General features: G+C 54.9%; 6 protein-coding genes and 2 pseudogenes across 6 annotated transcripts, besides 17 other annotated features; all 8 read right to left on the bottom strand.

The window, feature by feature from the left end:
* Positions 1-533: part of a sequence feature (areas not merged during assembly with more than two copies in the genome that could not be assigned to a particular haplotype) that runs on past the window's edge.
* Tc00.1047053508541.110 (mucin-associated surface protein (MASP), putative) lies at positions 185-904 on the bottom strand (the record flags this gene model as incomplete). Its single annotated transcript, XM_810759.1, has 1 exon — positions 185-904. One exon carries the CDS (start codon positions 902-904, stop codon positions 185-187), a length of 720 nt encoding a protein of 239 aa, XP_815852.1.
* Positions 527-593: a sequence feature (GA-rich).
* Positions 534-1,396: a sequence feature (heterozygous, Esmeraldo-like haplotype).
* Positions 1,397-1,548: a sequence feature (areas not merged during assembly with more than two copies in the genome that could not be assigned to a particular haplotype).
* Positions 1,549-1,790: a sequence feature (heterozygous, non-Esmeraldo-like haplotype).
* Positions 1,791-2,659: a sequence feature (areas merged during assembly that could not be assigned to a particular haplotype. This can correspond to areas where the two haplotypes were merged or to regions with more than two copies in the genome that were merged during assembly.).
* Positions 2,660-2,740: a sequence feature (areas merged during assembly that could not be assigned to a particular haplotype. This can correspond to areas where the two haplotypes were merged or to regions with more than two copies in the genome that were merged during assembly.).
* Positions 2,741-5,128: a sequence feature (areas not merged during assembly with more than two copies in the genome that could not be assigned to a particular haplotype).
* On the bottom strand, positions 3,266-3,859 carry Tc00.1047053508541.100 (surface protease GP63, putative; the record flags this gene model as incomplete). The annotated part of the gene is made up of 1 exon (XM_810758.1): positions 3,266-3,859. The coding sequence occupies one exon, from the start codon at positions 3,857-3,859 to the stop codon at positions 3,266-3,268; it is 594 nt and encodes a 197-aa protein (XP_815851.1).
* Positions 4,703-5,602, bottom strand: Tc00.1047053508541.90 (mucin-associated surface protein (MASP), putative; the record flags this gene model as incomplete). The annotated part of the gene is made up of 1 exon (XM_810757.1): positions 4,703-5,602. One exon carries the CDS (start codon positions 5,600-5,602, stop codon positions 4,703-4,705), a length of 900 nt encoding a protein of 299 aa, XP_815850.1.
* Positions 5,129-5,154: a sequence feature (haploid, non-Esmeraldo-like haplotype).
* Positions 5,155-5,931: a sequence feature (haploid, Esmeraldo-like haplotype).
* Positions 5,202-5,252: a microsatellite.
* Positions 5,776-5,859: a sequence feature (T-rich).
* Positions 5,932-12,093: a sequence feature (areas not merged during assembly with more than two copies in the genome that could not be assigned to a particular haplotype).
* Positions 6,029-6,718, bottom strand: Tc00.1047053508541.80 (mucin TcMUCII, putative; the record flags this gene model as incomplete). Its single annotated transcript, XM_810756.1, has 1 exon — positions 6,029-6,718. One exon carries the CDS (start codon positions 6,716-6,718, stop codon positions 6,029-6,031), a length of 690 nt encoding a protein of 229 aa, XP_815849.1.
* Positions 7,841-7,860: a microsatellite.
* On the bottom strand, positions 8,786-10,735 carry Tc00.1047053508541.40 (annotated as a pseudogene).
* On the bottom strand, positions 11,145-11,492 carry Tc00.1047053508541.30 (uncharacterized protein; the record flags this gene model as incomplete). The annotated part of the gene is made up of 1 exon (XM_810755.1): positions 11,145-11,492. The coding sequence occupies one exon, from the start codon at positions 11,490-11,492 to the stop codon at positions 11,145-11,147; it is 348 nt and encodes a 115-aa protein (XP_815848.1).
* Positions 11,499-11,555: a microsatellite.
* Tc00.1047053508541.20 (mucin-associated surface protein (MASP), putative) lies at positions 11,971-12,732 on the bottom strand (the record flags this gene model as incomplete). Its single annotated transcript, XM_810754.1, has 1 exon — positions 11,971-12,732. One exon carries the CDS (start codon positions 12,730-12,732, stop codon positions 11,971-11,973), a length of 762 nt encoding a protein of 253 aa, XP_815847.1.
* Positions 12,094-14,028: a sequence feature (heterozygous, Esmeraldo-like haplotype).
* Positions 12,316-12,413: a sequence feature (GA-rich).
* Positions 13,109-13,630, bottom strand: Tc00.1047053508541.10 (annotated as a pseudogene).

Below are 14,028 nucleotides of genomic sequence, written 5' to 3'. Positions count from 1 at the left end.
GCGTGTCGTGCAAAAGAGAGCACCAACGGGCCTGCATGGGTGTGCATGCATATATACAATGGGCACATTATGTGTGTGCCTCGTGGGATGAGGTGAGGGCGAGAGTCCATGCAAGGGGACACACAGAGAGTGAGTGAAAGACGAGTGTGTGTGCGGGCGGTGCATGGCTCTCTCTCCCTCACTCTCACGCGGCCACCACCGCAGCCGCAGCCGCACAAGCAACAAGAAGAAGAAGCAAAAGAGGGGAGGTGGTGTGGGAGATCGCGGTGCTGCCGTCACTGTCGCCAGTCGTCGCCGTTGTAGTTTTCATGGCTGTGGATTCGACTGGTGTTTCTTTCGGATTGGATTCTTTATTCTCATTTTGTTTTCCCTCTGCTGTCCCTGCAACATCAGCTGCTGGATCATCGTCTCCAGTTGTTGGTGTGCTGTTGGGATTTGTTATATTCGATGCTCCCTCCGCACCAGAAGATAAACTTGGCTGCTCTTGACCGCCTGCTGAGATCCCCTCCGTGGTGCCGGTAACAGGTTCTTCTTCTTCTTTTTCCTCTTTCTCTTCTTCTTCCTCCTTTTTTTCTTGCTTCTTTTTTTCTTCTGTATTTTGATCCTTTTTTTCAATCGTTTCACTTGCCTTTTCTGATGCTTTTCCTCCGGATTGTGGTGCCAGTGATGGGCTCGGTGGCGTACCCGGTAATTCTGACGTCGTTGGTGCTGCTGCTTGTTGCGCTGCCTGTTGACCGTTTTGGACACCTCCTCCAGCGACACCTGTGGAATCGTTTTGAGTGTTCCCGTCGGACGTATTACCCGGAGAAGCTGCTGGAGTTGTTTCAGCTCGTCCACCACCGCAGACACCGCACCACAGCACGCAGAGGGCACACACCAGCAGCACACGGCCAGTCATCATCATCACGGCTGCACACACAGTCTGGAGAGGGGCAAAGAAAGGAGGATGAGAAGAACACACACACACACATCAGCAGCATGGAAAAGGAGGAGTGGCGTTTGCATGAGGGTTGTTGCCATGAGCATGGGAGACGCGTGCACGCAGGAAGAACAGGCAACAATGAAACACCGGACAGCACGGCAAACAACTCCACGGCATGTAAAACCCACCCGCAGCTGCCCCAAAAATGGACGGGAAAGATGGCGCAACAGTACGGCAGGAACACAGTGATGCCGGTGCAGAAAAGGATCCCAAACCGGCGTGAAAAAAAAACAAAAAAACAGTCTTCCCCCACGGCGGCCACATCCAACAACGCAAGTAATAATAACAGAAACAAACACCACACACGGCAACTCACAGCGGCAGTGAGTTCCCTGTCGCCAATCTTAATGGCTGCACGCCACCGAACTCCTCGTGAGTCCATCGCTCCGCCGCCTTCCTCCTTCCCGCGGCTCCACCGCACAAACAGCCACGCCGCCCCCAACGACCCAACAGTCAACCGCCCAAAAACCATTGCTGAAACCACACACCCACAACAAAGCACGCGACGCAAAACCATCTCACGTGGAACCCGCCGTCAGAAGAACGTCATGTCAACCGTTTGGCCGGCAAACGGTACAATCGATCGACGGAACAGAGAAGTAAGACAGGCACTCAATCAAGGACTCTCCACACACACAGCCCTTTTGATGCCGCCGCTGCTGCCACGGGAACGGTACCCAAGCGGAAAATAAAAGGCAGTAAAAAAGCCTCGCAAGAGAAAAACAATCCACACGCCAATATGCAAAGCGCCACTCAGGCTGCTGCAGCTGCAGGGTCCGTGGGCAGAAAAGCGCCTTACTGAATCCCGCCAGTTATGTCAGTCTGCCCTCCCACCAATGTAGCGCATAATCCACGGTGTGCGTCCACAGGCATCCACTCCCGGTGCCCTAGCAACACTTCAGAAACAAACGCAACAGGTGTAATACAACGAGCACCACACAATGCCACCGCACCTCCTAGCACACCACAGGACAGCAACACGCCACGCATCGATGTTTTGCTATTCCACACACTCCAAAACACACATAATGGGAGAAGCGAAGGATCACGACACAATGCCAAAGCAGATAAATAAAAATAAAAAAGTCAAAACCACACGGATCCCTCGCACACGCACACAAACACCCCACAGTATCCTTCAGAAGTAGTCAAACAAATTGTTGTTCCCAAACCCATTAAAAACACGCGCGGTGCCGACACATTAGCGACCAACTCAAAAAAGGAAAAGTGCATACAGCATGTCCTTGGTACAAAGTATACAGACAAGCAGAGCGTATATATATATACTGATAGGAACATGCCAATTGATATGGGCCTTTCTCTCTTGCACCCGCTGCTGAGTGTTGGCACCCCACCGCCGCTTCATCCTCCCTCGGCGGAGGGTCCACGGCCCCCTGCGCGGCATAAGCGGCATCAGGGCCCTTGGGTCCCGTGGCTGCGGCGCCGCCACCGGCCTTGTCGCTGGCGGCCTCAACTCATACTGATTGTCTGACAACAGACGTCACGCCATCGGCGGCCACATCGTCGCTGTCCGGAAGATCGCTCTTCTTCTCCGCCTCCTGCGGCGCACCCGCGGTGTCGCTGGGCAAGAGCACACCGTTGCCGTCGTTTCATCGGGGGTGACTTCCTTCTCCTCTGGTGACGGATGCTTCTGGGGAGCAGCCGTGCCCACATCCTTCGGTGAGGTGCCGCAGCCGGTATCAATGCTCTCCGCAACGGGGACGGATGCCAGTAGCAAAACTTGTTCAGTATATGCCGGTGGGACCGTCCTGTCCCACACCCTCTCTCACATCGCCACCCCACGGAACCACTGGAAGCAAGCTGCCGCCGGTGGCGGATATCGTGCACACCTGCGCGTGGTCACGGAAAATAACGTTTCCCTCATCGTAGGGTGCAGCAACCCACGTAATCGTCGCCCCGTCCGTGCATGGGGCACAACGGGCGTTACCCTCTTCAGTCACTCTCAGACGCACCCGCATGCCGAGGCACCGCAATGCCGCATGCATGACAGCACCGAGATGTATGTTTCTTCCGGGTCCCTCGCATCTGTCGTGTTGGTGGGAAGCGTGTCCAGACACCACGAAGAGAACTTGTCCCCAGGCACCGCAGACAAATATTCTACCCTCCAAATAACAGCGGCAGCATCCCTCGGATTCAGTGCGGGACCACTGATGGGGCAACTGTCCATCGGGCTTTTTGCTGACATCTCATGGATACTCCGTCTACACACCAACCACTTCAATACCAATCCGAAGTGCAGCGTCTGGCAGTAACTCCCGCTTTTCAGAACATCTGGGGATATTCACTCATTTGCAGTGCGGAGCACTTCCTCTGCAGCAGCGCACAGTTCGAATTCCTCCACCAACGCATCGGCTCCGCCATATCCCACTTCACCCTCATGCAGCCCAGGTCAGCCGGTGCGGCCAGCGTCAGCTCCGTGCAGCAGCCGGCACTCCCAATCGCTGCCATCCACTCCTCCTTCGCGTGGCGCTGCAACCGGTGCGACTCCAGCGTCCTCCCGTCCCCATCGCCATCCTGCAGCTCGATGCCATCAATGTCGTCGCAGTCGTGGTGCTCCCTCGCAGGCATCGCGGCAGTCGTCGAGTGCACCACCACCGACAGCGCCGCAGCCACGCACAGCACCATGTCAGCATTGGCAACACCAGTGGAACGATGCCCAGCACGCACCGTGAACCGAATGCAAACGCTGCCCGTGGCAAATGGGGGCACAATCAAAGGACCCTCCAGTGGCTGCACGAGCACACGATCCGCATGCAGTTTGAAAGCAGCAGTGACAACTTCATTCTCGAGAATGATCCCGTGCGCAGAGGATACAAAGTCACCTTCACACTCGCAATTGTCATTCGGTGAATTCATTGCTTAGTACCGCTCTGAGATGCAATACTTCCTGGTATCATCCAGGTCCCTCACGGATACTTTGATGCGGGTGGGCGCCCATCCATCCCTCCCAATGACGGTGTACGTCGGCAGCTCACCCAATGCTCCAAAAGGGCACGTCCCTCACGACGACGCAGATCCAATTCGTGCTGTCGGCACGCATAACATATTCAACAAATCGAGGGCACGTCAAAGTGATAACAAAGCACCCGCTGGCAATCACACCACAAACATCATCACATGCAGCAGCACCAGCGTCTCAAACTACTTTGGGGTGTAGAGCAAGTAAGCCATTGAAGTGGGTGTTAGACAAATATTTCGTGGCTTGCTGAAGCAACAAGGACTGAATGCATGAGGAGAAACAAAGAACAGGAGGATAGCACACACGCAAATTACCCATATCATCACACACACACGCAGCCAGCGGAATGGGTGCACTCAAACAAAACACAAGTAAAACAACGAAAAAAACAAAAACAAAAAGCGTGGGACGACCAGCACACACACTCATTGCTCCCGTAAAGCAAAACACACACACAGGGAGAGAAAGAGAGAGATCGCCCACTCAATGCAATGGAAACAAAAAAGAAACAGTTACGGTGCTCCGCCCATGCAGCCAGGCAGGACGGCAGCGGTGCGTGTGATGCAAAAGAGAGCACCAACGAGCCTGCATGGGTGTGCATGCATATATACAATGGGCACATTATGTGTGTGCTTCGTGGGGTGAGGTGAGGGCGAGAGTCCATGCAAGGGGACACACACACAGAGAGTGAGTGAAGGACGAGTGTGTGTGCGGGCGGTGCACGGCTCTCTCCCTCACTCTCACGCAGCCATCACAGCAGCAGCAGCCGCACACGCAACAACAAGAAGAAGCAAAAGAGGGGAAGTGGTGTGGGAGACAGCGGTGCTGCCGTCACTGTCGCCAGGCGTCGTCGTAACATTTATTCGAGCGGCGGTGATTGTTTCTGCTGTTTGTGGTGCTTCCTCACTGAGAGTTGGAACATCGTTGGCATTGCCAGTTTCAACGCTGTCGTGTTGTTCTTCAGAGCTTTGAGCATCATCCTCATCTGCCTTATTCTGGACATGATCACCGCTGCCACTTGCAGAGGTAGATAAGGTTGTTGTTGGTTCTGCTGGACTGCCGGTTGCTGCATTCTTCGTCGAATCCTCTGTGTCTGTGTCATGACTGTGCTGCCCTTGTGTAGCATCCCCTGAAGGCGCTTCCGGTGCTTCTGAGTCCTTTTTGGTTACTTTCTGTAAATTTTCTTTTTCTGCTGTTGGGCCTCCTTCAACTGCTGTTGATGATGGTGCAGGTCCACCCGGTGGTGGCGGCGGTGCGGGTGGCGGTGGTGGTGGCGGTGGTGGAGGTGGTCCCTCTTTTTTTTTACCCTCGTCTTTCTCGGGTTGTACCTTATTTTTTTCCTTTTCGTCTTTTTTATCCTTTCCTTCTCTATCTTCATCATCACTGTCTTCATCATCAGCTTTCTCTATACGTGGGGAAGATTGGGATGGCACTTTTCCATTAATATCTGGTGATTCAACGTTTAATTCTTGGGTGTCTTGTAGAGGCGTTCCAAGTTCTGCTGATCCCGGCGGAGGTCCACCAGCACCACTCCGAGGAACTGCCGTTTCTCCCCCGTCACATCCACCACCGCAGACACCGCACCACAGCACGCAGAGGGCACACACCAGCAGCACACGGCCAGTCATCATCATCGCCATCACTCCTGTCACTTGCGTGCAGCCTTCAGCACAAACTAATAACACGTCAACGCAGAGTGAAAAGAAAAAGAAAGACACGGCACAGTAAAAAACATCAGCAGCAGCAGCACGCATTTCATGAGAAATATTAAACCAATGAAAGTCAGAAAACGCACAACTCTCTGTAATAATTTAACAAGAAAAACACGCAAAACAAGGAAAAATAAAAGAAAAAAATCAGCAACAAGAAAAACAGTAAAACACACACAAAAAAAAAATGCACCCAAATGGCTTCAGTGTGCATGCACCAGCACACACCAGGGCAGCGGAAGCAAGCAAAGGAAAAAACAATCATCATAATTACTCTTACTTTATACATCGGACCACAGTGGATGCGCACAAATCCCCGCGGCTGAGTGCTGGCACGCACAGCCCGCATACACCTCTTCAGCCCAAAGTGGTGTACGCCAGCGCGGATACGGCGAGCAGCAGTGGGGCACACACCCACGCAGAGCTGCTGAGGCTGCCGTCGGTTTCGCGAAGACGTGACGGTGTGCGGGTGGTCGTCGTAGTTGGCGCCTCTGTAGTCGTAGTACTTGGTGCCTCTGGCGCAGTGGTGGTCGTGGTGGTCGTAGCTGGCGCAGTGATCCTTTTTGCTGAATTATTTTCCAGTTCGTTTGGAGGAGTTGGTGACATTCCCGTAGTGGCTGTACTTGGCGCTGTAACGGTCCTCGAATCCGGTGACTCTGCGTCTTCGGGCTGTGTTTGTAACACTCCGGCTCCGGTCATTGCATCTTGTTCCTGTGTCCTGCCGGCTTCCGGATCTGTGGACCCTTTCGTGCCGGACGTAACACTTTCTCCCGTTGGCGCAGGAGGGGTTGGGAGAGAGTTTTCACTTCCTCTTCCACCAGCTACCTGATTTTGACCCTGTGTTGTATCGGAATTACTTTGTGACCCCATCACACCGGAAGCATCTGATTGCAGTTGCGTACTGCTCGGAGTTTGCACCCCTGGCTGAACCGGCGGTTGACCGGAAATATTAACATCTTTTTCACCATCCGCTGCTACACACACGGACGGGCAGCAACACAGGGCGAGCACCAACAGGACGCACAGCAGACGGCACGTCATCATCATCGTGAGTGTGGTCGTTCAGTGGTGTGGAGCTGATCTGCACAGTGAGAGAAATGGAGAGCAACAGGGGAGACGAGAGGTGCGGCAGACACACACAGAGGGCACACCACATGAGGAGAGGGCAGCAGCCAGGCATGCACCGTACGCCGCACACCACGCACGACACACACTCTAACCCACGGCAGCAGGCACACGCACACACAGCCCTGCCGCAGCACCAACACACAGATGGAAGAGGGAGAAGCAAACAGGAGCGGCACACAAAAGGAGTGAGAAAAGAGGAGACCACTACGGCTAGACATCAGACTGTAGGTTACCAGAGGGACGAAAAAGGCAAGAGGGCCGCGCCGCGTCGGTAATCGGTGCGTCACTCGCTTGCAGACCAGGCGTCGTGCGCGATTGGTGTCGCTCAACGTGACGCATACGTCCTCGTAGCCCCAGAGGGTGGAACATCCAACGCCAACCCAAACACCGTTGTCAACACGCCATTGCCACAATCGTGAAGAGCCGGCTGGCACCACAGACGGCAAGAAGGACACGCCAAGACACGCCATGCACCAAAGGGACGCATCAAGCCCGCAAACGGTGCGCACCGCTCCAACACCGCAGGGCCCTCACGCACGCACGCACCATCCTTCTCCTTATCTTCGGCTCATTGCCGCCACATCCGGCACCTGCACCTCACAATACCAGAGGGAAACACAAAACAGCTGGAGCAGCAACAACAACAAATCTGCCACCTTGTTGCGCTGACGCCACTGCACGAAAGGGTGCGCCGAAGATGGGAGTCCATCGCGCAGGAGACGGAAAAGAGCCCAACGAGACACCCGGAATCCACACGTTGGCACTCTTGTCGGGGCTGCCCCAATGCAACTACAACAAATAGTGCCGCAACGACGGAGCCATGCACCATGACCCACAGCGTGTTTTCACAATCAGAACAGCAGGGACAGAAGGAATTAAGACACACCACCCACAGTGCAGCAGAGCACCCGAAACACACACAGCCAATCAAAAACGGATGCAAAAATCGGGAATGCAAAAGAAAAAGGGCGCATGCAGATTAAAAGCCGAAGCACAGAAATTATTTGAGGTCCACATTCTCGCAATGACGCACACACACACAAAAAAAAAAAAAAAAAAAAGCAAAGTCACAAAAACAAGCAAAAGTGTAAAAGATAAAGCCGCATGCACCAATTACGGAGGCAGAGGCAGCCGTTCCTGTCCTTCAGAGAAACAGCTACTGGCACGACCCCGCCTCCATTGGAGAACATTTCCTTTACTTTTTACTCATGATTAGAGCACGGTGGTTTCCCCTCGTCCCAATCGCATCAAAAAAGGAGTGTATACATGTGGTGCTGGGAAATGTCTTTTCTCTCCATGTTAATTCGTTCACACACAGTTTTCACGGAAGCTAAACCCTCCTAGCAATAAAACAAAAACACCTTTTCCCAGAATAACAAACAAGGCAATAAAAGACCGGTCATTTTGCCCATCACCCGCAAGCAAAGAAGGAAACGGGGAATGCGGTGAGTGTATCATAGTGTTATTGCTACGGTTTTGCGCATCTTGAGTGCGGGGTCAATGTGCCAAGTAAATACTCTCGCCCTGCCACAGTTTCATTGCGCCCAGCCGCCGCGGCTGCTCAAAGAGGCACCACCACTACCGCCGCAGCGACCACAACAAGAAGCACAAAGGGAATGAGGCCAGCAGTAGCAGCAGCCACACCGCCATCACTGTCGGCCTGCTGTACCAACGCATCGGGTATCGCCTGAAAATCGTCGCTGTTGACGGACGGAATCGGAGTGGCAGGCGCGGAGGCACTGGGAATCACCGCTGGGCAATCCGCCCGCGGGTCGCCCTCCGCTCGTGCAACGTCCTCGCCGGGTGATGGCGCGAAAAAAGCGTCGTGGCCGGAGGCTCTGTTGGCTCCCTCGCTTCCACTGCCAGGTCTCCTCCCTCGCCGCTGAGTGTTGTCCCCACTTTCGGTCCGCACCCCCGGTTCACCCCTCGGACCGGCATGAAGGCCACCACCAACGACACCCGCAGCCGAAGCACCGGGAGGCTCCTTTTCAATGGAGGCACCAGACGCCACAGGAGACAACTGTGGACGAGTATTCTCCGGAGAAGGCGACCCTGAAGCAACCGCAGACTCTTCTGCTTCCTCCTCTTGCTCGTCACCCTGTCCACCCACCAACGCCTCGGAATGACAAGACTGCTGCCGTTGGCGGCAATGGTGCACACCTCGCCGTACCTCGGGCAATTGATCTTTCCTTCTTTCTGAAAACCATCCAACGTCACTTGGATTTCTCCGCCATCGGGCAATCATGCCACACGTCAGTGTTGCCGAGGTACTTCACCTTCACTGTGCCCCCATCAAACAACACCTGCGCGCACACTCCCTTGACGCTTTTATGGCCATTACCGTCCTTCGTCTCCAGTAATTCCGCGTCCAGGCACCACGAGCCACCGCCAGTCAGCGACCCACGGAGATAATCCACATTTTCGTCCGAGCACGTCCTGTACGTTGTCCCAGACGATATTTCGTGAAATTCCAAAGAAACAACGGGGCAAACGTCCTTATCCAGCAGACTCTCCTTGTCTTCAACGATGCTTGCGGTGCACGTCCCAACGTGACGGCGGTCGGAGGTGCAGCGAAGCGTCTCTGTGTCTTTAGCATCGCAAAACATGTGAGGATACTTGGCGGCAAGATTATCGGCTGTATTGCACTTCTTCTCCAGGAAGTCGCAGACACTGCGGTGGCCCCAGCTCATCGGCTCCGCCATGCTCCAATTCACGCGGTAGTATCCCATATCCGCGAACACCGCCATCGTCAGAGCCGTGTAGTAGCCGGCACCGACTGTGGGTGCCATCAGCTCGTCCCGCGCGTGGCGTCCCTTCCAGTGAGGGATCGCTTTTTCCCGAGTGCCACCTTCGTCCTCCAGCACCATGCCCTCGAGAGTCACAACCAAAGTGCGCTTTCGCCTTCTCCTGAACGTGCTTCCCTGCCACCATCCTGCGGTGCTTCCCTCGCACACTTCTCTCTTGCTTCTTCACCAGACTATTGTCTTCCATACTCTCCTGGCTGAGCCCAAGCGCATGCGCAATTTCGTGTGCGGCAACGCGAACGCTCCACGCCGTGTCAGTCATGCACTTCGGATCAAATTTCATGGCGCCAATGGAAGGACGAAGATCACTCAGTGTGTTACACGTGGCCGCCCACACAGCCCTGCTATCCGTGCCTGATGGCCTAGCAGCAGCGTAGCTGATAAAATCTGCATTCGACACACCGTCACTCTTGTGCCTGGTAGGAACCTTAAAATGGCTGCCCGGTCCATTCATAGCCCTCGGTACAGTTATCGTCCCACCAGTGGGTTTCACAAGTAGTCGCTCAGTGTGCAGTTTGACGGCACCGAAGAGAATCCTTCAATTGTGCAATTGTTTCTTTGCCTCCGTCAGGAAATGCTCTGCTTTGCATGACACCTTTTGCCCCAAGGCGTTGTAGCACTCATCCTCTCCCTCTTCGCAGTAATTCTTCTTGTTCGTGCCTCTCTCCAGATCTTCCATGGGAACCGCCATGCGGATCGGCTCCCGGCCACTGTCGTCATCCTTTGCGGCGACGGTGTACGCCTGCATGGCGCCCTGTCCCTTGCGCGGCACCTCACGCACCACCGCAGTCGACAGCGGGCCGTTCCTCCTCATCATCACGTCAAATCCACAGCGGTACTGTGTGGCGGGTGCAGCAGCAATACACCCACTGGCGCAGCACATCAGCAGCAACACCACCAGTGGGAAAAGCGGTGTGGCGTGGCGTGGCTGGCGCATGACTTGAGTAAAATGCATTTCTTGATTTCGTGTGAGTAGCAGCAGCAGCAGTGGCGCAGCCTGGATGCGGGAGGAGAGAAACAAAGGAAAAAGAAGAGTAGGAAAAACAAAATGGCTTTGGACCAGTAATGCGTCAGAATGCGGCCCACGCAGCGGAGTAACAGGAGACCACAGAGGCGGCCATACACACAGCATGCGCACCGACTCCACCAAATAGACGAACCGTCAATCCGTCGTCGAGAGAACGTCCATCACCGTCGCACGGAGTCATCACCAGACGCAGCCCTCCCTCCACGCGGAGTGTTTGGTCCTTTCTCCTTGTGGTGTCGCAATATCTGTATGATCGGCCACTCAACATCCGCCAACGGCACAGCACCAGCCCCAGGTGCGGGAGCATCGCACAGCGCGCTCTCCCAGCAGATCATACCCTGTTGCATAACCGCACGGCAACCTCAATTGTGATGCGCAGCCCTGAGGCGGAGATGCAAAGAGTCATGCGGACAGACCTTCTTTCGCTGCTCTCCTTTCGGGGAACTCGACAACAAGCGTGCCGGCGGTGCGATCATTATGACAGTTCCATCCGCACTGCCACTGGCCGAGGAAGTTACTGTGAACTCACTGCGTAGAGGTCACCGTGTCCGCCGCTGCTCTCCCGCCACCCCACGACCACGCCGGCACTTCCAACAGAGCGGATCGGAACGTCGACAACGGCAGCCACAGGCGCCAACACACCGAGTCCAATGGTGCCCGCTGCGACATTCCAAAGTGCGCCGAAAGCTCCTCTAGCAGTGCAGGGGCTGCTCACCTGTGTGCAACATGGCGTGTGTGTGCATTTGCTTGTGATTGTGTGTTTGGCAGCGCCTATAATTGCAGAGCAGCTGTGCGGCAAAAGAGAGTCCAAAGAAAGCAACGGCAGAGAGAGAAGCGGAGAGCAGACACGCAAATTACTCATATCATAACACACACACACACACAAACACACACACACAGACACACACACACACACACACACACATGCAGCCCGCGGAATGGGTGTACTCAAACAAAACACAAGTAAAACAATAAAAAAAGGAAAAAAAGCCAAAGCGTGGGAAGACCAGCGCACACACTCTCATTGCTCCCGTAAAGCAAGACACACACACACAGGGAGAGAAAGAGAGAGGTCGCCCACTCAATGCAATGGAAACAAAACAGAAACAGTTACGGTGATCCGCCCATGCAGCCAGGCAGGACGGCAGCGGTGCGTGTGGTGCAAAAGAGAGCACCAACGGGCATGCATGGGTGTGCATGCATATATACAATGGGCACATTATGTGTGTGCTTCGTGGGGTGAGGTGAGGGCGAGAGTCCATGCAAGGGGACACACACACAGAGAGTGAGTGAAAGACGAGTGTGTGTGCGGGCGGTGCACGGCTCTCTCTCCCTCACTCTCACGCGGCCACCACCGCAGTAGTAGTAGCCGCAAACGCAACAAGAAGAAGAAACAAAAGAGGGGAGGTGGTGTGGGAGACCGCGGTGCTGCCGTCACTGTCGCCAGTCGTCGCCGTTGTAGTTTTCATGGCTGTGGCCGTCACTGGTGTTTCTTTCGGATTGGGTTCTTTATTTTCATTTTGTTTTCCTTCTGCTACCCCTGCACCATCAGCTGCTGGATCATCGTCTCCAGTTGTTGGTGTGCTGTTGGGATTTGTTTTATTCGATGATCCCTCCGCACCAGAAGATAAACTTGGCTGCTCTTCACTGCCTGCTGAGATCCCCTCTGTGGTGCCGGTAACAGGTTCTTCTTTCTTTGTCTCCTCTTCTTCCTTTTTTCTCTCCTCTTCGTCTTCTTCCTCTTCTTCTTCTACCACTTCCTCTTCCTTCTTTTTATCTTCTTTATTTTGATCCTTTTTTTCTTTCGTTTCACTTGGCTTTTCTGATGCTTCTCCTCCGGATTGTGTTGTCTGTAATGAGTTCGGTGGCGCTGCCGGTAATCCTGATGTCGCTGGTGCTGCTGCTTGTTGCGCTTCTGGTTGACCACTTTGTTCACCTCCTCCAGCGACACGTGTGGTCTCTCCTTCATTTTGAGTGTTCCCGTGGGACGTATTATCCGGAGAATCTGGAGGAGTTGTTTCAGCTCGTCCACCACCGCAGACACCGCACCACAGCACGCAGAGGGCACACAACAGCAGCACACGGCCAGTCATCATCATCATCACTGCTGTCACCTGCGTAGAGCCTTCAGCACAAACTAACAACACGTCAACGCAGAGTGGAAGCAAAGAGAGACAAGTCACACAGCCACGCACCGTCCCATCCAGCAATGAGAATCACGCACCACAACAACAACTGGGTGGGCGCGGTTCAACAACAATCAAAAAACAACAACCAAAGAATTAATCCTCGCCGTGCACCGTTCCTCACACCCCACAGTCACTACAACCGTTATTCCCTCTCCTCAGGCCCTCACAGGCACGCCACGCTCACTCCAGCACGCGCCCCTCCAGCACAGGCCTCGGGATCGTCGGGCCCTCCCACCGCACGCAGCCGTCATGCGCTCCCGCTGCGCCGCAACGTACGCCACCTCCTCCCTCAGTCCAGCAGCTCCGTGTCCGCCACGTCCCTCACAATCGCTGCCATGCCACCGCCACGCACAACACACACAGCGCCACAACGTCGTGCCGCCACTCTTCCCCAACCATGAGCGCAACGCTCAACGCGTACTCGCGCACGTGTCCCATGCGCTACAACCACACGCGGATCAGCCTCACCGTCATGCACTGCATCTCGTTGTCCTTGTGGTTGGAGCAGACACTCCCATCCTCTCAATCCACGGCCTGGTGCTGCAAGAGGCTGCCGAGAGGAGCCACGTGTGTGTGGAAGACCCCAATGCGCGGGGCGCAGTTGGCAGCCACCCACGCTCAGTTCCTCGCACCTCCCCGCTCCCTCCAATCGCCCACACACAAGGGCGGTGCCATGGGAGAGAAAGAGAAGTCCGCCGCACAACACATGCACAAATGCACACGCAGCAGCAACGCCATCCACGTCGCACTGCAAGAAAGATCCATGCGCACCGCACACACACAACCGCAGGGAAAAAGGGACGGAGCGCATCCAAGAACAGAGCACAGTCCTTCACTTCCCTCTGCCCTTACAAATTGGCATGGCGCCTCACAGCAGGTTGTGGCGGATTAGTGTTCCACACCCACAGTGAGGCACGGCGCACACCATCCGCTCCCCTCCGAGTGCACCCAGCAGGCCGGGGCAGGGCGCCCAGTCACCCTCGTGCCATCGCAATGGGGAGCACAAACAATCGTCGTCGCGGACCATCGGTGCCTCTAGCAGGGAAGAAAGAGAAATGGAGGCATGTCAGCAGCACAGCCAGCAGAGCGACACTCAACGGGACACGGCAACACAAAGCGACGGTGAGCACAGCACAAACGGAAACAAGCCGCAGCGAGATACCCAAAAGAAAAAAGAAAAAAGGGGTGAGTCAGCAGACCCACAAAATA

Source organism: Trypanosoma cruzi, genomic scaffold (assembly GCF_000209065.1).
Source record: "Trypanosoma cruzi strain CL Brener 1047053516901 genomic scaffold, whole genome shotgun sequence".
Taxonomy (NCBI): Eukaryota; Euglenozoa; class Kinetoplastea; order Trypanosomatida; family Trypanosomatidae; genus Trypanosoma; species Trypanosoma cruzi.
This window is presented reverse-complemented; position numbering and strand designations above follow the sequence as displayed.